Source organism: Physeter macrocephalus, chromosome 5, assembly GCF_002837175.3.
Source record: "Physeter macrocephalus isolate SW-GA chromosome 5, ASM283717v5, whole genome shotgun sequence".
NCBI classification, from domain to species: Eukaryota; Metazoa; Chordata; class Mammalia; order Artiodactyla; family Physeteridae; genus Physeter; species Physeter macrocephalus.
The window spans coordinates 42,626,647-42,652,543 of record NC_041218.1 but is presented as its reverse complement, the minus strand read 5'-3'; the positions used below and the strand labels follow the sequence as shown (position 1 = coordinate 42,652,543).

The 25,897-nt window shown below is 46.9% G+C and overlaps 1 protein-coding gene across 5 annotated transcripts in view; it reads right to left on the bottom strand.

The window, feature by feature from the left end:
- The window catches only part of EEPD1 (endonuclease/exonuclease/phosphatase family domain containing 1), a 78,560-nt gene that overhangs the window by 5,597 nt on the left and 47,066 nt on the right, over window positions 1-25,897 (bottom strand). The window contains exon 3 of one of the 5 annotated variants that reach the window (XM_028489895.2): window positions 15,016-16,577. The exons of 3 other annotated variants lie outside the window; for them this stretch is intronic. In XM_028489895.2, coding sequence (XP_028345696.1) covers window positions 16,454-16,577 — 124 coding nt within the window. In that variant the 3' untranslated portion in view covers window positions 15,016-16,453. Of the gene's footprint in view, window positions 1-15,015; window positions 16,578-22,704; window positions 22,985-25,897 lie in introns of those variants that run through there. One more of the 5 variants, XM_028489896.2, reaches the window with a different exon arrangement.

Below are 25,897 nucleotides of genomic sequence, written 5' to 3'. Positions count from 1 at the left end.
TCACACACACGAAGACGCAATGAGCCCATTTACCAAATCCTCCATTCGACACCTCTAACTTCTTAGCCTGGAAGGGAATCTCATCTCTCGGTTTCGACTTTTCTCCCCCTTCCCTCCCTTCCTTTCTCCATTTCTCCCTCCTTCCTTCCCTCTTTCTGTCCTTTTGCTAATTCCACAAATATATACTGGCACCAGGCACCAGGAAAACAAAGATGAATGCAGTGCGGTCCCTGCCCTCAAAGGGCTCACAGGGGCTAGGATGCTGCTAGGGCACAAGCCCAGGGAGCTATGTCTCTCTGAGACTCTCCTGGGCTCAACGTGGACCAGCAGAGCTGAGCTAAGCAGGGCATGTCTCTCGGGTGGCCTGGTGCCTGGTCAGCATCCTCTGAAAACAGAAGGGCTCCCATCAGATGGGAGCTGCAATTTCTTTTTCACAGTTGACTTTGAGAAGAGAGGCAAATCACACAAAAGCAGCTGACAGCCATGATTTATTTGGAAAAAGGGCCATTTCAAGGCCAAGTTCTGAAGTCAAGATGGGCAACACTTAGAAGGACCTAGAATGCATGCAATTAATGTTTGCTAAGTAAGCTACAAGGAGGTGAGGCGCTTGAGGGCAGATGTCTTATTCAGCTGGATAGTGGCTGGCACAGTGAGGTCTGTAACGGAATTTGAAGTGGTGATGGGGAAGGTGCCAGGCAGACACTGACAGCAGGGGAGAAAAGCAGCAAAGTTAAAGAGACAGAAGACGGAGGGCACCCCTGCAGCCTTAGAGCTGCAGACTGAATGATCCTCAGTGACCCCTGAAAAAGTGGATAAAATGTCACTCTTTTGGTGTAGCAAAAGCACTTAAAGGGTAAACTCCCAACTACACAGAAACTCACGCTTCCAGAACAGCTTGTGAGCTACAGGGCACCAGAATCAAGAATTCACTCTCGCTCCCTTTCTCTGAGGATTCTGGTACTTTGAGTTTCCACTGCATTTATTATAGTATAGTGCATGAGATACAGCAGATTTCAATAAATGCAGAAAGGGTGTGATACAATGGAGCCACACATTCACTGCACAGATAAGATATTTAAGGGATATGTATTATGTACCAGGCGCTATTGGATGCTGAGGATACAATGATGTACAACGATACAATGATACAACGCAGCCTCTGCCTTCAAACTTCTGAGTGTAAGGGCGGAACCAGGTAAGTAATACATCAGCCACATGTTGTATTACTCAGCCAGCGCTCTCTAGAGGCAAACTCGGGGTGCTTTGAGGCCCTTTGCAAGAGCATAATAAAGCTGGGAGGCTTCCTGGGAAGTGACTGCTAAGCTGACACCTTCCGGCTTACAAGGCAGAGAGGTGGGGTGGCAGGAATTAGCATGAGCAAAGGAACGAGGTGGGAGGTCAGGCACGGCCCCTGCAGGGACTGCACGCTGACCAGGGAACACAGGGTGCCTGGGGCGTGGTGCAGGTGCTGAAAGATTATTCTGCAGAAGCAAGCAGGGCCAGGCCTCTTAGAGGGTTTGTTAAGCCATATTAAGGAGTTTGGCCTGTACTTTGGGGGCAAGGAGTGGCCACCGATGATTTAGGGCTGTGGTGTGGTAGAGGGCCCGGGACACAGAAGATGCCCAGTAAAGGTATAAAAATGGCTCTGATGTGGAGAAGGGATGGGGGTGGGGAGGCATGGGGGACAAGACTGGAGGCAGCAAGACCTGAGATGGGTCCCGGGAAGAGATGATGGAGGCTGGTGCAGGGAAAAGGCACTGAGCTGATTCCAGACAGATCGGGAGCTGGCAGGACCTGATGAAGAAACAGATATGGGGGATGTGAGGGAAATATCCTCACAGCTCCCAGCCTGTGAAACTGGGTGCTGAAGGGACCATCTACTTGGGTTGCTGATGGAGAATTATGTCTTGGACACACTGACTTTGGGGCCTGTGGGATCTCTCAGTGGGGTGTGAACAGCAGCTGGCTGTCCCTCAGCAAGTTCTGGGCTCTGGGTGTGGACACCAGGAGCACAAGGACGGGGCTCCTCCACATCCAGAGCCCAGGAGACTGTGCAGAGGAACAGAAGACCAAGGGCCACTGCCGCTTAAGAGGCAGGCAGAGGACCTCCCTGGTGGCACAGTGGTTAAGAATCTGCCTGCCAGTACAGGGGACACGGGTTCGAGCCCTGGTCCGGGAAGATCCCACATGCCGCGTAGCAACTAAGCCCATGCGCCACAACTGCTGAGCCTGAGTTCTAGAGCCTGCGAGCCACAACTACTGAGCCCATGTGCCACAACTACTGAAGCCCGTGCGCCTAGAGCCCGTGCTCCGCAACAAGAGAAGCCACCCCAATGAGAAGCCCACGCACCGCAACAAAGAGTGGCCCCCGCTCGCCGCAACTAGAGAAAGCCCGCACGCAGCAACGAAGACCCAACGCAGCCAAAAATAAATAAATTTATTTAAAAAAAATTTTTACTCTCTAAAGAGGCAGGCAGAGGAACAGAGCCTGTCAGGGAAACAGAGAAGGAACCGCCAGGAAGGTGGAGGGAAAACCCAGAGCACGTGGCCCAGGAGCCAAGGGGAGAGGGCGATGCAAGAAGTCGGGTGGGGGGAGGGGGGCAATGGCTCTGATTCTGAGGAACGCCAGGGAAGCTGGGGCTGGTGTTCTGGGAGAGAGAAGTTTCAGGAAGTGGTAGAGAGAAGGCAGGTTTCAGTGGGTGAGGAGCGGACGGATGAGAGGCGGGGAAGGGGAAATAATGAGATTAAACTCGAGGTAGAAGAGGTAGGGTGGCAAGTCCCCCAGCTGGATGCCCAGGGGCAGAAGGCAAAGCCGAGAGGTCCTCATCTTATCAAGTGCGTGGAATTATTAAAGTGCAGACAAGACCCCTCTCAAGGCTTCTCCTTCTTCCCTCCCACCACCCCTCCCCTCCCCTCCTCTCCTCTCCCTTTCCCCTCCCCAAACGGTGCCATCAGAGGATCCAGCTTTTTTTCCAAGAGCATAATCACCATTTGCAATGATTTGGGGAAAAGTAAAGGTCAAGAAAGTCCCAAACGATGCCGGGGTGATTTTGTTTTGTAATACAATATTTCCACAACCTCTTCTGAAGGAAAAGAGGGGAAGGAGAGTGAAATTATTGGGGACACAAGCTCTGTGCCCAGTGCACGAGCCCAAACTGTCCCCAGGCCTGGCAGCCAGGCCAGTGAAGGGAGCAGGGTTTCCACGTGCACCTTCAGCAGGAGACTAGAGTTAGCGACAACAGGATAAAACTGGGGGAGTGGGACAGGCAGCCTTCCAACAAGGAAAAAGCGGGCCAAGAGGAGAGAAAGGAGAGAGGGTAGAATTGAAGGCGGGGCCAGTGGCCACCGGCAATGGCTACTCTCTACTCACGTGCCCCTGGGTGGGGGGACTTACGAAATTTCACAAAATTCAAATTCAGCAACCGTGTCAATCCAGTTGTCTGAACACGTCTCTTTCTCAAGGAAGGCTGCACATTACCTTCCCCTGAGCAAAGTAAGGAAGACTTCTCTCTTTTGATCACCAAATTTTAGAAGATGCCATGGGTGTTAGGTTCAGACTCATTTCCCCTAAGGCTTTATTGTCTTCCACCACTGGCTCAGGGTTGGGAAAACATAGCGGGGCATCAGACTCTGGACGCAGGTGGGCGCACACCTGGGAAGAAAGGACCGGCTCCCAGGGAAGGCAGGGTTCTTCTCACATGCGTCCTCTACAGCATTTCATCCCATCCCTGCCAAACATGCTTGCATCTCATTGTTCCTCTCCAAAGCCAAGTGCTGAATTATTACATTAGCACCAGAACAGTCTACATAGAATTTAGCTTGGGTAACTCTTCTTGGCAGGTTTGCAAGAACTAGTCTGCAAAACAGTGGGCAGGAAACTTCTCTGATGACAGTCCCGTGGTTTTTGTTCTACTCAGGTTTTCAACTGCTTGAATCAATTACAGTAATTTCCATTTCTTAGAAATTTCTTAGAAGATCGTCCAATCCATTCAGATTTTCTAATTTTGAGCACAGAATTGTACTAGTAATCATTTTTAACTTAAAAACAACTTCTGCTTCTGCAGTCATGCCCCCTTCCTCATTAATGTGTATAGTTATTTTTCCTCATTTAAAAAATTAGATTTGTGAGAAATCAGTCTACTTTGATGGTCTTCTGAGAAAATCAGCAACAGTATTTATCAAACCTACCATTTTTTTTCTAATTAATACAGGTCAACATTTATCTTCATTAATTCCTTTCTCCAACTTCCCACTGTTTTCGTTAGCCTCTCTGCTTGCCTTCTTAAGTTGCATATTCATTTATTTAAATGATTTCTTATATATAAAGCCATGAATTTTTCTCTAGGTAAGTATTTGTCCTTGCTTCAAATTTCCTTATTTAGCCTTCTTGTTACTCTCCATCTAGTCTGCAGTTGCAGATTTGGTCTCTTACTGGACTCCACAATATTTGGATTGTGCTTTTCTCTAAGTATTTGGGTTTTAAATTTTATAATTTTGTATTTTCTAATTCTAAGTCCACTGTGTTAGAGAAAGTACCCTGTACCTTTCCTGCTTTTAAAAATCTATTCAGGGACTGCCCTGGTGGCACAGTGGTTGAGAGTCCGCCTGCCAATGCAGGGGACATGGGTTCGAGCCCTGGTCCAGGGAGATCCCACATGCTGCGGAGCAACTAAGCCCAGGCGCCACAACTACTAAGCCTGCACTCTAGAGCCTGCGAGCCACAACTACTGAAGCCCATGTGCCACAACTACTGAAGCCTGCGCGCCTAGAGCCCGTGTTCCGCAACAAGAGAAGCCACTGCATTAAGAAGCCCGCACACCGCAACAAAGAGTGGCCCCTGCTCGCCATAACTAGAGAAAGCCTGTGCACAGCAGCGAAGACACAACACAGCCAACAACAAACAAACAAACAAACTACTGATACACTTTTTTGGGTCTACTTTATGATGAGTTTTCCTTTTCTATTCCCCAGTGTTTGGGTAGTTCCAGAACTTGTTTTTGGATCTCCCAGTGTTTATCTGTAAGTTTTTCATATTAGGGGATAGGGAAGAGCTCTGGAGTCGGTCGGCCTGGGGTTCAGGCTGTACCACCTCCTGGTGCAGGATCTTAAGGAACCTTAAGAACAGTGGGTGGGAGGGAAAGGATCTGGCATCTACACCTGGGGCCTTGAGTAGAGATGATGAAGGTAAAGTTTTTAGCATGTTGGTTAGCTCAGAGTAAACCTCCAAAAATGGCAGATATTGGTATCAATACTATTCAGAGTCCTTCTTTAGCCATTAACACTTCTCTGGAGATTAGAATAATAAAGGAAATAACTTTTTTTGTTACCAACACTATTTCAGACAAGCAACGTAACAAACCTTTACCTCCTCTTCCCTTTTTGATCTCTGTTAACAACACTCCAGGGTGTAGACCCAGAACACAGGCATACTGTTGTCTTTCCACTCTGTAGCTTATTTTAAGAACAATTTCTGACATTTGTATTTGTTTGATCACCAGACTTATAATAATAATAATTTAAACTGCTCTCTAGGTTTACTGATTACAGCGCCTATGCTACTTATTCTTGAGCTCTATTCTGCTTTACCACTTCGGCTTCTGCAACATATCTTTACATTTTAAAGAAAGGAACATGCTTATTTTCCCCAAGCCCTTGCATGTCTGAGAATGTCTTTCTGATGGGCTTCATACACAGAAGACATCTCAGTCAAGTATAAAGTAGTTGGGTTACAACATAATCCCCAAAACTCTATAGATGGTTTGCAAACTTACTTGATAATCAAAAGAACTTTTAATGTTTCAGATTCCCAACCCAGATAGGCATGAATATATCTGAACTTAAAAACAAACAAACAAACAAACAAAAACCCCCTTGTGGCCTAATCTGACAGGTTCAGTAGACACAGACTCTTTGCTATAGAGAAGAGATCTAAAGTCAGCTTGATTTTTATTATTCTTTTCTCTGTTTGGGCACTTGTGAAATGTTTTTTTTTTTTTCTCCCCTTTATCCTTGTTATTCTGTATTCTCCCCCGGGTATGCCCCGATGTGAGCCTCTTTCCCCTGAGTTTGTTTAGAATATGGTTAGTGAGCTCTTTACATTTATACACAGTCTCTCATCAGCTCAGGGAAGTATCTGATGCCTGGGCACCGATCCCAATAATTACCAACACCGACAAGCTGAATGTGGGCTGTCAGTTCCGTCTTCCACATCTAAACCTTGTCTCTCTTTCTCTTTCTTGTGTTTTCCAGAATAGTTTCTCAAGTTTCTTTTTCCTGAACCCACATCACTGGTTTGATTTTCCATAGCATTTGTATTAGTATTCTGTGACTGCTCTAGTAAATTATCACAAACTCTGTGACTTCCCACCACAGAAATTTATTCTCTCACAGTTCTGGAGGCCTGAAGTCTAAAATCAGTATCACTGGGCCAAAATGAAGTTATCAGAACAACCGTACTCCTTCTGGAGGCTCTAGAGGAGAATCCATTCTCTGCCTCTTCCAGCTTCTGGTGGCTGCCAGCATTCCTTGGCTTGCGGTCCCATGGTTCCAATCTCTGCCTCTGTGGTCACAGTGCCTTCTCTTTTATCATCAAACTTCCCTCTGCCTATATCTCTCACAAGAACACTTGTGATTGCATTTAGGGTCTACGTGGATAATCCAGGATAACCTCTCCGTCTCTCAAGATCCTCGACTTAATCACATCTGCAAAGTTGTTTTTTGCCATGTAAAGTAGTGTTCACAGATTCCAGAGATTAGGATACGGATATCTTTGTGGGTGGGGGCATTATTCAGCTTCCCACACATTAATACTCTTCTATACTCCTGCTAATTTGGATTTGAGCTCTGCTGCTGGATTTTATTTCCTCAAAACCTTTCTTCATTTAATCCATATCTTTTTTTCTTTCTGTTGCCTTTTCATATCAACCCAACTTTTCCTTACGTTCTTCTGTTCCTGTTCCAGGGAGGCCATGTCTTTTTGTAGTATACTGAGGATGCCACACATTTCCCCAAAATTCTCCTCTGTAGACTGTTGTAGGTGATTTTCTAAAAGTAGACACTGCTTCTGGGTCTTTAGAAGCTATTGCCTTTACCTTGTCTTGCAGGACTTTTCCACGCAGTCTTTTCTTGTCTTTATTCATCCTTTTTTTGTTTGTTTGTTTGTTTTTGTTTTTTTTTTTCGTTTTTTTTTTTTTTCAGTGGTATGCGGGCCTCCCTCTGCTGCGGCCTCTCCCGTTGCGGAGCACAGGCTCCGGACGCGCAGGCTCAGCGGCCATGGCTCACGGGCCCAGCTGCTCCGCGGCATGTGGGATCTTCCCGGACCGGGGCGCGAACCCGGTTCCCCTGCATCGGCAGGCGGACGCGCAACCACTGCGCCACCAGGGAAGCCCCCTATTCATCCTTGAATAAGGAAAAAGTTTGCCCAGACCAATGATGAAATTTCAACAGACGTTATGAGTAGATTGGCAGTGGTTCCATTTTCTGTCCACCTTCATAAAGGATGTATCTCCTTCTTGTACCCGCTAGGCGAGGGGACAGGGCAAAGGCACAGCCGCCAGTGATTCAGAACCCTTGCTCTGGCAAAGTTCATCTCCTCTTCAGAGACTGAATCAACTCAAGACAGAAAGTGCTCGATTTTCCAGCATGCACAGCTCCCAGAGCACCCTCCTTAAAGCACTTTGCTTTGGGGGAGTAGACTTACTGGGATGCACTGAAATCATGCCAGTTTCCCCTATTTCCCATCTGATTTTATTCCCATGTTTTCTTTCTCTACATGGATACAGGGGGGAAAAGAGAGAGAGAGATGGATTTACAAAAGCCCACCTCTGAGGCCTGTAGCTGAGAGTAGGAAAAAAAAAAAAAAAGAGGCCCATCAGCTGGAGTTTGCTTCAAGTACAAGAGTCAGGAACCAAACAATAGAGAAGATATAAACTATACTACCTTCTGACTTTTCTCAGGGGTGTGGGGTGTGGTTCCTCTCCATGAACCTTCACAGCATGAGCTACATCCTGGACAGAGCCCCGCAGTCCAGCTCTGTCTTCTCACTGCCATCAGCTGATGCTTCCAAGATCCTGGCATTTGTCAATCCTTCTTGGTTTTTGGCAGCCTGTTGTTACTTTTCTGTGTCATCATAGGTGTATCAGGAAGGAATCAGGAGGAACTGCAAGCCACACGGCACCTGGACCCAGGGTGGAGCCTGTGTCTTTCTGATGAACAGGAAGACGGTTTCAGAACAACCAGATGCTTCCAGAGACAGTGTCTCTGCAGGGCAGGATGATGTCTGGTCTCCTGTTTTTAGCAACTGGCTTGTTCAGCAGATGGAAAGACTGGCTCCCCTTCAAACTGCAGGGCTCTGCACCCTGCATGTGAGGAAAAGTTTCCCAAAGGGAATGTGTTTCCCTGAGGCAGGTCTGGCTCCTCAACCTTCGGAGCTTCAGGCCTCCAGGCTCATGAGTTACCTGGCAGGCATCCCAGATCCTCTGCTCTCAGGAAGCCCCTCTGTGTGGAATCAGGACAGCGCCCTCTGGAAATCTCCCCAAGCACAAACCACTGGAATTGCCAGAGGTGAGGAAGCCTTGACTTGAACTGAAAAACAGCTGAAGATGATCAGACCCAATGGCAGACAGCCGGACAGTGGAGGGGAGGGTGGCTCCTGGTGGAGACTGGGAAAGGCTTTTTTAACCCACAGTGATCTTTTTCAGCAGCAAACTGCCTATTTCATGCCACTTTTAAAAAGGCTAAAACATTTGGCCTAATCTAAGGTCTGAGGCCCCACAGGAAAGCCCATTAGGAAGTTAACAGCATGGTTTAACTGCAGGAGAGAAAACTATAGTCGACTGGGTGGTTTTAGTCCTGGGAAATTTGGAAGAAAAGACACAGGAACAGACAGAAATGTGGACAGAACCAATGAAGGGGAGAGAGAGGACGCTGTTAACTAAGTGTTTTCCAGATGTCGGGTGCTCTGCTAAGGCCTTGTTATTTCACTCGTACACCTCAAAGTTTTTCCTCCCTGACACAGCTGTAAAAACCTGCAGATTCCAAAGCTAAAGAGCACTCAGGAATTTGGATGCTACAAAATTAGTTTTTCTTACTCCTGGCTTTGGGATATTTTATTCTCAACTGAAGAGGCATGGATTTCAACTCCTATTTTACAGCTTCAGAGTGATTTTGTGGCTTGTGCAAGGCCCACACAAGAGCTAGGAATTGAGGGAACTGAACCCTGGTCTGTACGATTTAAAAGGACTCACTGCTTTTTATTCATTCAACAAATATTTACTGAGTACTCACTGTGTGCCAGGCATGGTTCTGGCCACCAGAGATAGAGCAATGAACAAAACAAAATCTTTACTCTCACTAAGCAAAAGCAAAGTGGTCATTCAAAGCCGGGCTCAGGGTTCTGGCTGGTACCTCCTGATTCCATTCCAAACTTCCTCCCCAGTGTCACATCCAACTGGTAAGAGATGAAGCCTTAGACCTTGGATGAGGTTCTTGTTGATCATTTTTAATCCAAGTGGTTATGATGACATAGGTCCAGACGTCCCTAAACCAAGGGGGCTTTCAAGTTGGTACCATTCACCTCTCTAATCCAAGTGAATTGGGGACTTCTTGGAACTTGAGCCTTCCCCCTCAATTTTTTTCAACACATGTTTACACAAGAAGGAGACATCTGGCTAATACAATCAGAAAACGCTGCAAATATCATCAGAAGATAATTTTTCCTGCAGGAAGAAATACTTTTCACCACCCTCCCCCAACTGCTTTTCCTGAACCACTTTTGGTTACAGTATTCCTTGGCTTTCACTGAGGGAGGTATAAGAAACAACCCAATCAAATGCACTTTTGGGGCTTCCCTGGTGGCGCAGTGGTTGAGAGTCCGCCTGCCGATGCAGGGGACGCGGGTTCGTGCCCCGGTCCGGGAGGATCCCACATGCGGCGGAGCGGCTAGGCCCGTGAGCCATGGCCGCTGAGCCTATGCGTCCGGAGCCTATGCTCCGCAACGGGAGAGGCCACAACAGTGAGAGGCCCACGTACCGCAAAAAAAAAAAAAAAAAAAAAAAGCACTTTTGTATCTACAGTGGGGACTGTGTCCCCCTCCTGAATGACCTCACCTGGCAAAAGGTGAGGACTGTAGCTGACCCTGTTCCCTTCTGCACTTTGCTTTCCTGTGGTCTTCCTGTAGCAACTCATTCAGAACCATGTGGGGTGTGTCTCCAGGGGTGATCTTGTCTTAGTTCCCTATCTTCCCTTGTCACTCACTAGGCTTCCTTCCAATATTTTCATCTTTTGCATTTGTAGGTGTTTCTCTATGTGTATCAAATCCTGTGGGAATGGAGGCAACACACACACAAACACACACACACACACACACACATTACTTTCCATGCATGCTGGCCAGCTCTCAGGTCAATAATTAAGGGTTCTGGGGGGTGGTTTTGGTTCCCCACCTTTTTGTATTTGGGGATTCCTGTGGGATTCCATGTTACCTGTTTTCTGTGTAAATGTCACAAGTTTAGGTTTTGCCATCTAGTTGCTCTTTTTGTTCCCAATATTTTAACTATGATTTTTTTTTTTTCAAACCTTCCGGAGAGTTTAGAGAACTGTGCAGTGAACACCCCCCCGCACACCGACCACCCACATTCCACAACCGTTAGCATTTTCCCGTATTTGCTTTCTCACACATTTTTCCTAACCGTCCACCAATCTATCTTGTTTGTTTTTTTGTTTGTTACTGATGCATTTCAAAGTAATGCTGCAGCCCAGTGGTTTGGTTTCTGATATTTCACACAAAGGCTGGCCTCAGAGTAATTCTCATTTTCAACTGACCCGCTCCCTGCAGAGTCCAGGTCCCAGTGTGAAACTCCACCCCGCAGCTCTACTGCAGACCCGGATCAATGCTTCTCTTCCAGGGCCTTCCTCTCTGGCTCTTCCTTAACGCTTTCTTTAGCCCCTCCTAACCTGGACGAAGTCGCCATTCACCCTCACCCCCTCCTCTCCCACCGTCTAATGTTTCCATCCTAAGCGTGCTGAGCCACCGTGAAGTGAATATTTCTAAAGCTGAGCTTTGCATTTGATCACATATTTTCTGCCAAGAAGAATGGTATTTGCACACAGTTCTCGGTATAAATGATCTCTCCGGGTGCACTACCAAAGGAAATGAGACCAGCTCTGCTCTTGACCCCTCGAGCCCATCACCCGACTCTTAGGAACAGGCAGAGTGTCATTTGTGCCCAGTGAGGCTTACTACTGCTGCTTTCAACTGCCATTGCCACCGTCTTCAGAACTTAGTTACTAGTTTCATTTTTCTGGGATAGAGCAAGAATGATTAACTGAATGTGCAAGAGAAAAAAAAATTTCCACTCTCAGAAAATACTGGAAATTAGAAAGTTATCTGACACAATACAGGGTCTGTGATTCCAACTTAATACTGCAGCCAAAATTCTTTATCTGGCTTTCAGTTCTGACCTTTCACCTCTTGCCAAGGCTTCTCTTCCTTTTAGGCCAGATGAAGTTCACTTCTGGGCTTTGTCAGAGGCAATGGCCTCCTCATTAATCAGTAAAAAGAAAACGTTCATCCCTTCTTGTAATGCAAACCAGCCAGTTAGATGTTCTGGGAAGGAAGTTGTTTAAAGCAGCAATTATGGGGGTATATTTCACAGGAATCTTTTATTTATTGTTTTAAAAGAAGTAATTTACAAAGCACATATTTATTGCAGAAATTTTAGAAAATACCAAAAAAAAAAAAGAGAGAGAGAAAAGTAACATTAACCATAATTCTGCTACCTAGGAATTACCATTATCATCTTGATTTATACCCTTTTAGACTTAAAAAAGTGAATACATATAGTTTATAAAATTGGAATCATAATGTTTATGCTGTTTCTATTATTTTTAAACTGCCACTAAGTTATAAATTATTGTCATTATTATTAATTGACATGACTCCATGTCATTATTATGTAATTTTAATGAAGATAGATATAGATACAGCTATAGATGTATGCTATAATTAATAATCCTTGTTGGACATCAAGGCTGTTTCTAATTTTTCACTGTTCTAATTATCATTTTGGTGAAAAACTTTGAACATACTACTTTCTGCATAACTTTGTTTCAAACAAAAAATTTCCAGGAGGTCAATGGCTATGTGCATTTTTAAGACTTAAAAAATTCTGCAAAACTGCTTTGCAGATTTAGACTTCCACCAGCAGTTATACAACCTACTCCCTTGCCCTGAGTTAATTTCTGTAAATCCTCCCTCATCCAATAGGTGGAAAAGTTGTTAGTATGCTATTCAAGTTTACATTTATTTGACCACTAGAGAAATGGAACATTTTATTGGCATTTTCTTTTCTTTTCTTTTTTTTTTTTTTTTCCACTGTACGTGGGCCTCTCCCGTTGCGGAGCACAGGCTCCGGACGCGCAGGCTCAGCGGCCATGGCTCACGGGCCCCGCCGCTCCGCGGCATGTGGGATCTTCCCGGACCGGGGCACGAACCCGCGTCCCCTGCATCGGCAGGCGGACTCTCAACCACTGCGCCACCAGGGAAGCCCTATTGGCATTTTTAACTCTTCTTTCATCGGAACTAGTGAATGATGGTGCGGGGGTCAGGGACAGTCCTGGGGAATGGCTTCCAGCACCTATGAGTCACACAGGAAGGCCCACAAGAGCTTTAGCAGCCCTGTACAGGGTAATCAGTAAACAACCAGACCTCTGTAACTTAGCTGAAGTTCTGGAACCATCTCTCTCCCTCCTCTCCTTTGTTAACTGGATATTCTCTGGAGACACCAGAACAGTGTATACAGAAATTTTAGATTCCCAAATATTCTTGGTAAATAACTACTTTCAGTATTTTGTCCCAAAAGTTTTACGTAGAGGCCCACTGGCTGGAAATAGTATGATTAAAGCCCTCTCATGGGAGAGAGAGAAAAAAAAAGAGTATTTGGAAAGATTTAGTCATTGGCTCAAAATCATGTGAATAAACTAGAACCAGAACCAAGGGCTCCCATCTTCCCTGTGGTTTTGAAAGCAGAGGAAGATTTACCTTCACAAGTGTGCAAGATGAGAAGGAGCTTAGTTAGACTGGACACAAGTCTGTGGTCTGCAGGGAAGCCCAGAGGTTTTCCAGATAGGGAGAGGGAACCCCCAGGGACAGTGCAGGCACTTACCTGCTGTGGCCTCTCACCCAGGAATAGCCCCAACAGGGGACGGGGCCGGTCCCAGCTCCCCAGAATCTACCCGCAACACTGTTCAACAACGCAGAACGGTCTGGAACACAAATCCCAGGCAGCAAGGCCCCCCAGACATCGTGTCGACAGGCTTTTAGAAGGCCAGTGAGCACCCCACTGCAGGGGCAAATGGGCACTTCCTCTTTGCTGACAGCCTTGGTTATCTGGGAAATTTTTACCCCTGGTTTCTGGGGTCAGCTTCTAATGTGTGGGGATCTGGCTGGTCTCTGGATATCTGTCCCTCTGAATTACGAAGAGGAGAAAACCCACTCTACCTCTCCAGCCATTAACATTTGCTGCTGGGTGTCCATACTGTGAGCTGCAGCTAAGTCAATCTTCTTTAAAGTAACAGCAGCAGTCAGGGCCACCAAGCTTTCATCTCCAGGGAACCCCAAGGTGCACTAGAAGCTTGGTGACCCAGCATGGTGCCGAGTCGAGGTCAGGATGGAGGGTGGGCCGGGGCTGGTTTTTGTTAAGCAACAGCATCTCACCAAGTTTTCAAAGCTACAGGCCCCAGACACCACAGCTATGAATTCCAGCTGCCATGTGTGAAACCTTATCCTCCAGTCTGTAACCCCTCGGGTCATTCACTGTCTTCAATTTAAAATAGCGAATTCAGGGAGGCCCAGGAGGCGCCTGGGCCCCACTCCCTGAACCGCTGGCTCAGAAACTCTTGTTCAGAGTCAGTCCAGGAAAGCTGCCCGGGATCCCAACAAAAACTGCTGACCGCAAGACAGGGGTCTCTAACTTTATCAGCCCAGTTCTCCAACCTCAGGGAATTCCAAAGGAGGTTTGGAGTTGACAACTTCAAAACCTCTTCCAGGAAGCAGGCGGTAAGAAAACAGACATCCCTGCTCTTGGAGGCTCCTGCATAAATGTCAGGGGAGCAAGTTTATTTCCAACAAACACTTGCTTGTGTTTTTGGAGTTAGGGCAGTGGTTCTCGAGCTTTAGTGAACATCACCTGGAGTGCTGTTAGAACAGATTGCTGAGCCCCACCCCAGGGTCCTCTATTTAAATAGGAATTTGCATTTCTAACACGTTCCCAAGAGAGGCAGCTGCTGCCAGACTGGGAACCATACTTTGAGAACCACTGAATTAGGGTATGACAGCTAAGAATGCCACTTTCGTGAAGATTTCAACACAGCCAACTATACGTGGTACGCATCTAAGATTTCCCTGACCAGACTTGGTGAGGAGGGCTCTTTGGAGAATGCTGGTGTCTGTGGATACAGAGGGCCAACTGTATTTACCGTGCTAGTCCATTTAATAAGAGACCTGAGCACCCCTGAATGTTGGTGTCCACGGCGCTCCTGGAACCAATGCCCCCTGGATACCGAGGGACCACCATGTTTGTCCCACCCTCTTTATTATCCTTCCACTCAGAAGACCTTCCAATCCCCTTTTCCAAGACCAAACGGCCCACCTTTGCTCTTGAGCAACTGATCACATTCCCTTCCCCCAGGACCTGCTTGCACCCCTACTCTAAAACTTTCTCCATTGATCTTTCTCGACCTCTCACCTCTGTCTGGCACTGGTGCCTGCTCTCTCCTTGAAAATCTTCTCCTGAAACTCTCCTGGGCCCCCCAACACCTTCTCTGAATCCTTCTTATCCGTTTACCTCTCTGGTTTACTTGCTACGTGCTTTCATTCACTCGCCCTCCTGGAAAACCTGTGCCAGACAACCCTGATTAACAACAGTGGACGAGACAGACCCTGCCCTGCTCTCACACAGCTGACAATCCAGTGGGGGGCACCTCCGCAGATCAATTAATTATACACGGGGTCACTTAATTGCAAACATGTCAAGCGCTCCAAAAGAGAAGCACAAGGTGCTGAGAGTGCGTATGATGGGGCGGGGGTGGTGGTGTCGGGTCTGGGTCAGGGAAGGCACTGAGTGAAGCTACAGTGAAGCAGTGTCAGGGCTTGGAAGGGACCTGGCACTTCTTCTGCCAGGACCTTAAAGGTTGGTGAACTCAAGGATCCAATCATATTTTCTCTCTCACAATGACCACCAGTGATTCAAAAACTATTTCCTTCTCCAGCCCCGACTTCTCTTCTGAACTCCAGCTCTGTATTTCCACTAGCTGCTGGATTCTAACTACAATGCTGCGGAGGGATCTCAAACTCAACATGTTAAAGGAAATCTGCCCCCCATCCCCTTCCTGCATCTTGGACACCATCCAGTCAAGGCCTGAGCCACGTTACTCTTGAACCCGCCTGCTCCCAGCCTCATGTATCATATAAAAGGCCACGAACACCAATTAATTCTACCCATCCAACCATCTCCTGAATCTGTCCTTTATCATATATTAAGTTCTCCAAACCCAGAGCCATACCTTCTTTTTTTAGAAATTTTTAAAAATTTTATTTATTTATTTATTTATGGCTGCATTGGGTCTTCGTTGCTGCGCGCGGGCTGTCTCTAGCTGTGGCCAGCAGGGGCTACTCTTCGTCGTGGTGCGCGGGCTTCTCATTGCGGTGGCTTCTCTTGTTGTGGAGCACGGGCTCTAGGCATGGGGCTTCAGTAGCTGTAGCTCGCGGGCTCTAGGACGCAGGCTCAGTAGTTGCGGCGCACAGGCTTAGATGCTCCGCGGCATGTGGGATCTTCACGGACCAGGGCTCGAACCTGTGTCCCCTGCATGGGCAGGCGGATTCCGAACCACTGTGCCACCAGGGAAGTCCATACTTTCTTAATTCAATACATATCTTTTGTTTATGATGATAAAAATATATACTTATTATGGGAACTTTTGAAAATACACAGAATAAGAAATTTTTAGAGAATAACCACTGATAACATTCTGTCATATTTCCATATATGCATGTGTCTTTGTGTGTCTTGTGTTTAGGAACTGCAAGCATATAATGAATATACATGGTAGACTGTTACCCTGGTGGGCATCAGTAGTCACCACTTTGTGATCTGCTCCCCCGAGTCAGGGTTTGGTCACGTGACTTGCTTTGGCCAACGGGACATTAGTGATCATGATGCAAATAAAAGGCCCTGGTTAACAACTGATACATTCAATAATCTTAGAAAAATTAATTTTAAAGGCCGGATGATATTTCCTGTGTATATGTACCACAACTCACTATTTCCTCTATTGCTGGATGTGCAGATTTTTTCCACATTTTTATTATTTATGAATAATGAATATCTTTGCACATATATCAGATGCATTTCTACCTACTTCCTTAGGCTACATTTTTAGAGTTGGCTTTACTAGGTCAAAAGGTATGTATATAGTTAAGCCTCTTCAAACTGTGATAAATCTGGAAAAGCTTTATCAAGCTATACTCCCACCAGCTATTTAGGAAAGTGCCTTTCTCAACGTAACCCCTGCTGGGTAACCTGATAGGAAAAAAATGATATCTCATTTTACTTTGCATTTCTTTGATTACCAATAAGTTAAACATTTTCCCCCATATTACTTGGCTGCTTGTATTTCTTTTGTGCACAGTCTATATCTTCCCTTTGGCTAATTTTTCTATTGAGCTATTAATGGTTTTTCCTTACAGATTTACATAAGCAACAATTTATACAGTAAAGGACTTTTTTTCCGTTACATGTGGCAATTCTTCTACATTGACTATAAACTTTGTTTCTAATGCTTATGATATACAGAAGTTAATTTGTAAAGACAGTCCAATCCACTGCTCTTTATTCTTATTTTCCCCAGTGCTTCGTGCTTAGAAAGCCAACCCTTCCCTAGAAAATAAGATATTCCCATATATTTCCTTTTTTTTATGGTTTGACTTGAAATGTCAAATTGGAATTTATTTTGGTGTATGCTGCGAGAGAGGATGTAATTATTTTGCATTGGTCACTTAATAAATAATCCATCCCTTCTCCCCACTGATTTCTGATGCTCCATCATCCTATTTTAAATTCTCAGAAAAGCTAGGGTTGGCTTTTGAGGTACTATTCTGTTCCTTTTATCTGCACCTCTACTCATACACCAATCACTACTTTAATTACAGTGCCTTTATATGTTTTACCGTCATGCTTTCATGTATTCACTCAACAAATATCTACCAAGCCCCTACTGTGTACGAGGCACAGTTCCGGGCACTGAGGACACACCAGTGAAGCAGGCAAAGAATTCCTCTGTCTGCTTCCCTTTCTAGTGGGGGAATGAACGTTGAACAAGTAATAACAACAACATTTATTGAACGCCTACTCTGTGTGCCAGGATCTGTTGGGCACTTTACGTGTCCAATTTAATCCTCGCAACAGCCCATAACATAGGCAGTGTCATTCCCATTTTACAGACGAGGAAAACCGACGCCCAGGTAGCCACACAGTAGTAAGGGGCAAAGCCGGACAATGAATCCAGGCAGTGTGGGTCGGAGCCCACCTCGCTGTAAGTGAAGCGTATAATCCAGAGAAAAGCAGCGGAGAGTAAATGGCAGGAGAGAGTGTGGTGTAGACAGGGTGTTCGAGGAAGGCTTTGAGCTGCCTTTTGAGCAGAGACCTGAATCACAAGAACGAGTGAGGCAGGAGACAGTCTGGACCAGAGAGAACAATTCTGTGCAGAGGCAGCAGCGAGTGTGAGGACGGCCACGAGCCCGGGGGTTCTCCAGGCCGAGGAGGAAGCCCGAGTAGCTGGACCTCGACGGGCGAGAGGGCCTGCAGGTCCCGGTAAAGAAGGTGGATTCTGTTCTGTGCGACAGGATGACACCATCAGATGGGACCTGACTCATGTTTTTAAAAGGTCACTCGGGACGGGGTGTGGGCAACAAACTCGAGGAGACACCATTACCCTCCCTCATGAAAAACTGTCTGGACTATTTTCAGCTCTTTATTCTTTCAAAAGACTCTTAGAATCATTCTGTCGTGTTCCCAAAAGCCCACTGGGATTTAACTGGAATCATTAAATACTCTAGGCACTGACTCTGGAAGAACTGTCATCTTTGCAAAATGCAGTATTCTCATCCAAGAAACTGGTCTACCTTTCCTCGTATTCAAGTCATTCAAAACTCTACCAGTAAAAATGTGGAAAATTTTCTTCCGGAAGATCCAGCGTGTATTTCTGGACCCTCGCTGTCACTTGCCTGCACTATTACAAGCAACCACCTCCTGAAACTGGGGTCCTCCTTCCCCGCACTCCCCTCACACCCCACCCCGCCTCTCCACCTCCAGCTACCTCTCTGCTTGAGAAACCTTCACTGCCCACCGGATGTCCGACCCCCCTCCCCGCCTCCCTCCTCTCTGCCCTCAGTGAACTCAGTGACCTCAGGGCCAACCTGCCACACAGGATTCCCTCTTCTGAAAGACCCACGTGGACAGTCCGAGGCCGGGCGTCATGGGTTGAATTGTGTCCCATCTCTACCCAAATCCATATGTTGAAGTCTTAACCCCCAGGACTTCAGAATGTGACTGTAATCAGAGAATGGTCTTTAAAGAGGTAGTTAAGTTAAAATGAGGCCAGTAGGGTGGCCCTGATACAATATGATGGGTGTCCTTAAAAGAAGAGGAAATTTAGACACAGCTAGGTGCAGAGGCAAGACCATGTGAAAACACAGGAAGAGAGGACAGTCATCTACAAGCCACAGAGAGGGGCCTCGGAAGTCAACTCTACTGACACTTTGATCTCAGACTTTTAGTCCCCAGAACCACGAGGAAATAAATTTCCATTGTTCAAGTTGCCCAGTCTGTGGTACATTGTTATGGCAGCCCTTCCCATAGCTGCAAAATGGGGCTAAAAGCGCCTGTTAATCATGGTAAAGCGGAAAGACATTTGGCCAGGATTCAGAACATCCCGGTTCTCAACCAGCCCTTTCCTGTGGCCACAGCACCTCCCCAAGTCTCAAAAGAGACAGCACCAGGCCAAGGAGCACGTTAATTCCCGGGCCAGGCAAGGCCCACGAGCCACACGCAGCCTCCGGCCGCCCCGCCCTGAACGTGTGCGGCCCACACAGTCCTCTGGCCTACTGCACTGAGCGGTGACTCCTAACAGCCTTCCATTAAAACCCGGTAACAGGAAAGGATCAGAAATGCCCACTAAGCTGCCTGACAACCAGCAACAGCAGGAGAAAACAACCCCTTGTGCATCCAAGACAGACACACTAATCAGTAAAGGCACACATATGCTAAACTTGGCCTTGGCCTTAAAATCCTTCTCTCTGTGTTCCAAGCATCTCCTACTAAGGAACTGGAGCAGGCAGAGAGAGAGGAGAACCCCTGGCTAGTCTAGGCCTACAGAGCAGCCTACATTTTTTGCAGAATGCAATGTGGTGACAGCTAATTGAGTTAGGTTTCTAAGGGACAGCTGGTACAATTAGGTTTCTAAGTAGATGGCTTTGAGGTCCAGCAGACCTGGGATCAAAGCTGGCTGACTCTGAGTGAGTGAGAGCAAACACTTAGGGCCTGCTCACCACGTGCCAGCACCGCTCTAGTTTTACCATATATTCCCTAATGCAGTTCCACACAGCCCCATGAAGCAGGTTACTATTCACACCCCCAATCTACAAATGAGGACACTGAGGTGCAGAGTGGTTGCCCAACTTGCCCGAAGCCACACGCCTGAGGTTTGAGCCCAGATTAGCTCTGGGTCTGCGTTTCTCACCTCTGGGGTAGGGGTTCCCCAGCTTTGGAGTGCCTCAGGGTTGCCTGGAGGGCTTGTTAAAACACAGATAGCTCGGCCCCTCCCCAGAGTCCTCAGTCTGGAGAGCGCGGGCGCGGCCTGAGAACCTGCATTTCTAACAAGTTCCCAGGTGATACTGCTGCTCTGCGTACCACACTTGGAGAACCACTGCCCTATGGAAGGAAAACTGCCTCTATAATGATAAGCCCACAGAGCAGCTGTGTGGGACTCATGGGCCTACAGAGGAAAAGTACTTAACACAGTTCCTGGTACAGCATAGGGGGCCCACAAATATTATATTTCTTCCCTCTGATTCGTGCCAATTTCCTGAGCCAGCAGTGGGGTGGGGAAGGCCATCTGCCTTCCTGTTTCTAAAACTCTACCCTATCCTTCCCCTGAGAGCCTGGGGCAGCTGCCCCTCAATCCCAGGGAAAGAGCGCGCGCGCGCGCACGCACGCACGCACGCACGCACGCGCACACACACACACACACACACACACACAGCCTCACGTGTGTGAACGCCAAAGCCAACAGGCCTGAATTCCATCTACAGCCAAACTTGGAGAGGTACACACACTTGATTTCATGCTTCTAAATATTAGCATCAGAATTTTGTAAACTGTGCTTGTTCTTTTCAAAGGGCTACTATGAAGGGGATGAGGGAGGGAGGAATACAGGGCGCGCTTTACTTTAAGCGTAACCTTTTCCCAGTTTGAGAGCTTGTCAGTCTGGCAGGCCACTCTGGCTCCCTGCCCCACTTCATCCAGTCACACAGGGAACCCCCATCCCTGCCACACACAGCCTCACGTGTGTGAACGCCAAAGCCAACAGGCCTGAATTCCATCTACAGCCAAACTTGGAGAGGTACACACACTTGATTTCATGCTTCTAAATATTAGCATCAGAATTTTGTAAACTGTGCTTGTTCTTTTCAAAGGGCTACTATGAAGGGGATGAGGGAGGGAGGAATACAGGGCGCGCTTTACTTTAAGCGTAACCTTTTCCCAGTTTGAGAGCTTGTCAGTCTGGCAGGCCACTCTGGCTCCCTGCCCCACTTCATCCAGTCACACAGGGAACCCCCATCCCTGCCACCCCAGCCCAGGGCTGCCTCTGAACTGGAGTAACCTGGTCCCGCTGGCCCAGGCCCAGGCAGACAGCTCATTCGGGTCACTAGGATTCACACTTTAAAAGCAGGAACACGCTGATGAGATAAAAATAAAAACTGCTGAGTGCAGAGGAAGCTCACCATTCCTGGAGGGCAGCAGGCCTCAGGCAGGCATGTGGGCGCTCTGTCCTGCCCTAGTGGTGGCCAATGGCCTTGTATGTACAAAAGGCAAGAGCCCAGCTCCCTGTCTGGGTTAAAATCCTTGCACTGAAATTCCAGATGGGCAGTCAGTTCACCTGGGACTGGAAACCTCCAGAAATGGTGATGTCTCCCCCAAGACTCCCCAGTAACAATAACAGAAACACTGAAAACAGCACTGAAAGCATGCATCCTTACTGAACTTTAACTGAACGACAATACAGAATTGTATGCAAAATATTCTTAAGTCAGATCTCAAAACAAAAAATGGTAGCTGCCAGCAGGCAAGGACCCTGGAAGTGAGGTCACCTGATCATTAAGTTTCAGGGTAGGGCTCTTCCCACCACTTATTCCCTTCCTAAAGATCGTGCCCAGGTACACTTTTCCCAGGTGAATAGCTGCTCTAGGCCTAGCTAACTCAAACTCCTCTGGGATCCATCTCCTATGAACACCCAGTACGATTCTGAGCAGCCAGACCTGAACTGTCTGGGCTGTAAAATGGACATACCAGGTTCAGAAGTTCTAACCCGAATGTATCATGTTTAGAACGCGTTTCCCCTTCACCCTCCATTTATCTGCCTAGCAAAGGTGTCATTCTCCATCTTTCTACTCAAATATCTCTCCTCTGAAGTGCTTCCCCTGACGTCTTGGGCAGAATTAGAAGTGTTTCTCTTGTGTTTCCATAGCCCCTCCTCATACCCACTACGGTTCTAACTACAGTCACACATGAATTGCTTTTCTCCTCCACTGGAATCGGAGCTCCAAGAAGGCAGGAGCTGTCTACCAATCAGGACCTAGCACCCAACAGACCCTTAATAAACATTTTCCAAAGGAATGGTACCTGCCTGGCCTCTCTCACAGTTTTAGCGGTGCAAAGGAGAGCATACTAAAGTATCTTGTAATAGAAAAGTCCTATGAAAATATAAAGTATTATTATCTATAACTTATTAAGGTTGAAAGCTTCTTTTTAATAGCAGAAGAATGCTATGAGGACCCTACACCCAAAGTTACAGTGATCCCACAGGTCCAGACAGCACCTCGGCAGCCTTTCAGCCTCACTCTGTAAGACGTTGAGTGATACAGCTTCTAGACCTGCACTGTCCAAGACAGCAGCCATGAGCCACATATGGCTCCTGGGCACTTGAAATGTGATGGCTTTGAAGTGAGATATGCTGCTAAGGGTAAAACACACACTGGATTTTGAAGAGCACACTAAAAGGAGGTAAAGCATTTCATTAGTAATTCTTATACTGATTCTGTGCATACATGTTGAATGTGACTATTTTGGATATATTGGGTTAAATTAAAATTAATGCCACCTATTCTGTCTTACCTTTTTAAACTGTGCTTTCAGAAAACTGAAAATTGCACATGTGGCTCACGTTGTATTTTGCCTCAGCGCTGTTCTTGGATGGTCTACCAAGAACTGTTCTCTCTGACCCAGCCCTGGAGCCCGACGAGATCTGCTCATTTCTTGGGATTCTTATGATAAAACCCTATTCCTTAGTTAGTGTCTCCGCCCAGGGATTCAGCCTTGTTATCACCCAGCCTTCAACCAGGTGCCTGGAGTCAGGAAACCCTTTTGGGGAGGGTCTGCAGCGGTCTGGCTGTCTCTGGACCGCGGCCTGCATGTCGTCTGGGGCTTGAATGCACATGGGGCTGGAGTGTGAGTGGAGGACGTCGCGGCCTCAATTCAGCCCGTCCTGGCAGTGTGAGCTCATTGTACTGGAGGATTTCTGCCCTTATTTAGGTCAGTGGCCCCATTACCCCAGAGTCCGAGAGAGAGTTTCTATGGGGTTTTGTCTTCGACACTCTTTGCTATCCTTGTTCCCTCTTTGCAGAAAATGCCACTTTGCAGAGGTGATAAACCTTTAAAAAAAAAAAAATAGCTAGAGCTCTGGTTTCTGAGTGCTACTCACTCCACCATCCTGATAAAATGGCCTGCTCACTTTGGGAATCTGTTAACCATTTTCAAAAGTGAAACATGCAATACAAAATCTAAAGCCACCTCATTTGGGGGAAAAGACTCACACTCCATGCTTTTCACCTGCAGCTCAGTTCTCTAAATTACACTAGAGACAAAACGCTTTCACTCTTCCCCACACAGCGCTGGGACCCAGAACTGAAGGGCCACTTTGGCAGTGAAACTTGAAACCCCTTGCAAAGCTCGAGAGGCCAGAAATATTCTGCAGGTCACTCCCTCCTCTCCCATGTGAAATACGGGACATGTCTTCCTCATCGCAAAATAATCGTGGGGCAGTGACTTACTACGATACAGTTTTGAAAGGAGAGGAGTCCTTGAAGAGTTTGGAGTCCAAGACTAATTAATTTTTTCTTATTGTTTATCTTCTAAATTATTTTATTTATACAAACACAATAAACATGGCTGCATTCTCATTGTAAAAAAAAAAAAAAAATCCCAAGAGCACAGAAGTGAGTGACAGAAAGCTCACACCACTGCCACCTTTACCCTATTCTTAGCTTTTGTTTCTGATGAAACATGACGTCTGTTTGTCACATTCAGCTGCCAGCCCTCTCCCCCCATGCACCTTGCACTGCCTTGAGGGCCAGGCCTCCAGGCACAGCTAACCCTTTCCCTGCTGAGAATCAGCATAGTTAAGATCCCAGGGGGGTGACCTGTGTGCACAGGCCACTGGTGGGAACAGAAATGAGCTTGGACCCCTGTTCCCGGCTTTATTTACAGCTAACCTTTCACCCTGTCTTATAACCATTACAAGATGGCCTTTCCACCAGTTCCTAGAGGGAAAGAGCCACGATTTATACGTCCCTACACCCCCAGTGTACAGCACGGGATCTGGCACCTAGGAAGGAATCAATAGACATTTGCTACACTGTCCCAGGGCACACCTTTTAAAAACCACTGTCACACAGTAATGTCCAGCCACTTCAGGAACTCCATGGAGGCTCTCCAGAATACGGGGACAGGGGAGGTGCACACAGGAATGTGGCAGCCCCAGTCTCTGCAGCCCAGGTGGTCCCACATGTTTGCCAGGCTCCGATACCTTGACTTCACTCCGTCCGTTCTGGGGCAGCCGCAAATCCCCGAGGACCAGACAGCCCTGAGTCTCATGGGGGTGCCATGAGTCAAGGTCACCTTACTCAGATGGACAAATGACCCACACCCATGCAACCCAATGGGCTTATGCAGGAGGCCTGCTCGCCACAGATCTGGCCTTCGGGGTGGTCAGATCTCACCTCCTCCAAAATCTGTTTCAGCCACTAGTAAAGTCTACCCATATTTACTAACACTGTTCTCCTCTCTGCTCAATCGGCCCATGTTTACAGAACACGTCCCCTGTGTAGCATGCCAAGCTACGAGAAGACACATGGGAAATGGTTCTGCTCGCAAGAACTTTTCAGTCTGACTGGGAGGCACCAAATCAAGAGACTGGACTTAACCAACAATACGAGGCAACAAAGAACAAACAAGGGGTCTAGGCGACTGGTCCTAAAGAACCAGGACCAAAGACTTGCTCCCTCTCCAGACCCCTCAGTCACAAGGTCCAACATACAGCAGACACCGAAGAATCACCTGCTCTCACCTCACAGGCCCCCTGTGAGGCCACCTCCAGACCAAAAAGTGGAAAGAGGAAAAGGGACAGGGAGTGGAGACTCATTCTAGGATGATGGGGAACGGGCATCAAAGCTTTAAAATATGCAGACCCTTTGACCCAGCAGCAACCTATGGGAAACTAAGAATGTGTTTAAACATGTATGCTTAGTACAGAGTTGTTTAAAATACATATTTTTTTAAAAGGAAAGGCTTAAATCTCAAACATCAAAGACTAAATGGGAATAACAAGAGTACCTATCTCACAGCACTGTGTGATGATAAAGTGAGTTTACCGATAGAGCTTAGAACAGTGCCTGGCACCAAGCAACGTCTAGACAAAACCTACTCGTCGTCATCTCCATCCTTGTTGCTGCTGTCCTTAGATGAACTACGATGCCTTTACCTAATGCAGCCATTTCACCAGTAAAAAGAGCATGTAATGACATGAGGAAAAGACAGATATTACTGAGTGAAAAAAGTGATTTATAAAACTATACGTCAGCATGATCCCAATTTTGTATAAATCAACATTTATTCATGAACAAAGGAAATGGAGACTGGAGGTGTATTTGCCAAGATGCTGAGAGCAATTCACCCAAATGGTGGTATTAAGGGTGATTTTTCTTTATTATTTGTGCTTTTCTGACTCCTCTAAATTTTCATAGTAAAATGTATTCTTTTAATGAGATTTTTTTCAAATTAAAAAGCGAGAGAGTGGCAACTTTTGGTCCACTGCCTAATTTTCATTAAACCAATTGGCTGGTTTCCTTCAGCTCCTGCAGACGAGGGTCCAGGGTCTATTTTTATTGCCGTGTTCCCATCCCACTACAGATAATGGTTACTCCCACGAGACAGCTATTTTTTTTCTTTTTTTTGCGGTACACGGGCCTCTCACTGTTGTGGCCTCTCCCGTTGCGGAGCACAGGCTCCGGACCCGCAGGCTCAGCGGCCATGGCTCACGGGCCCAGCCGCCCCGCGACATGTGGGATCTTCCCGGACCGGGGCACGAACTCGTGTCCCCTGCATCGGCAGGCGGACTCTCAATCACTGCGCCACCAGGGAACCGAGACAGCTTTTTAAGGTGATGATACAGTCTTTCTAGAATAGCTAATTACCTCTGAGCCTTTCAGTTGAGTCTGAAAGAGAACCAGAGTTTTTAAAACACCAGCTTCTCCCTCATTGGAGTTGTGGGAAAAGGATGAGCCACA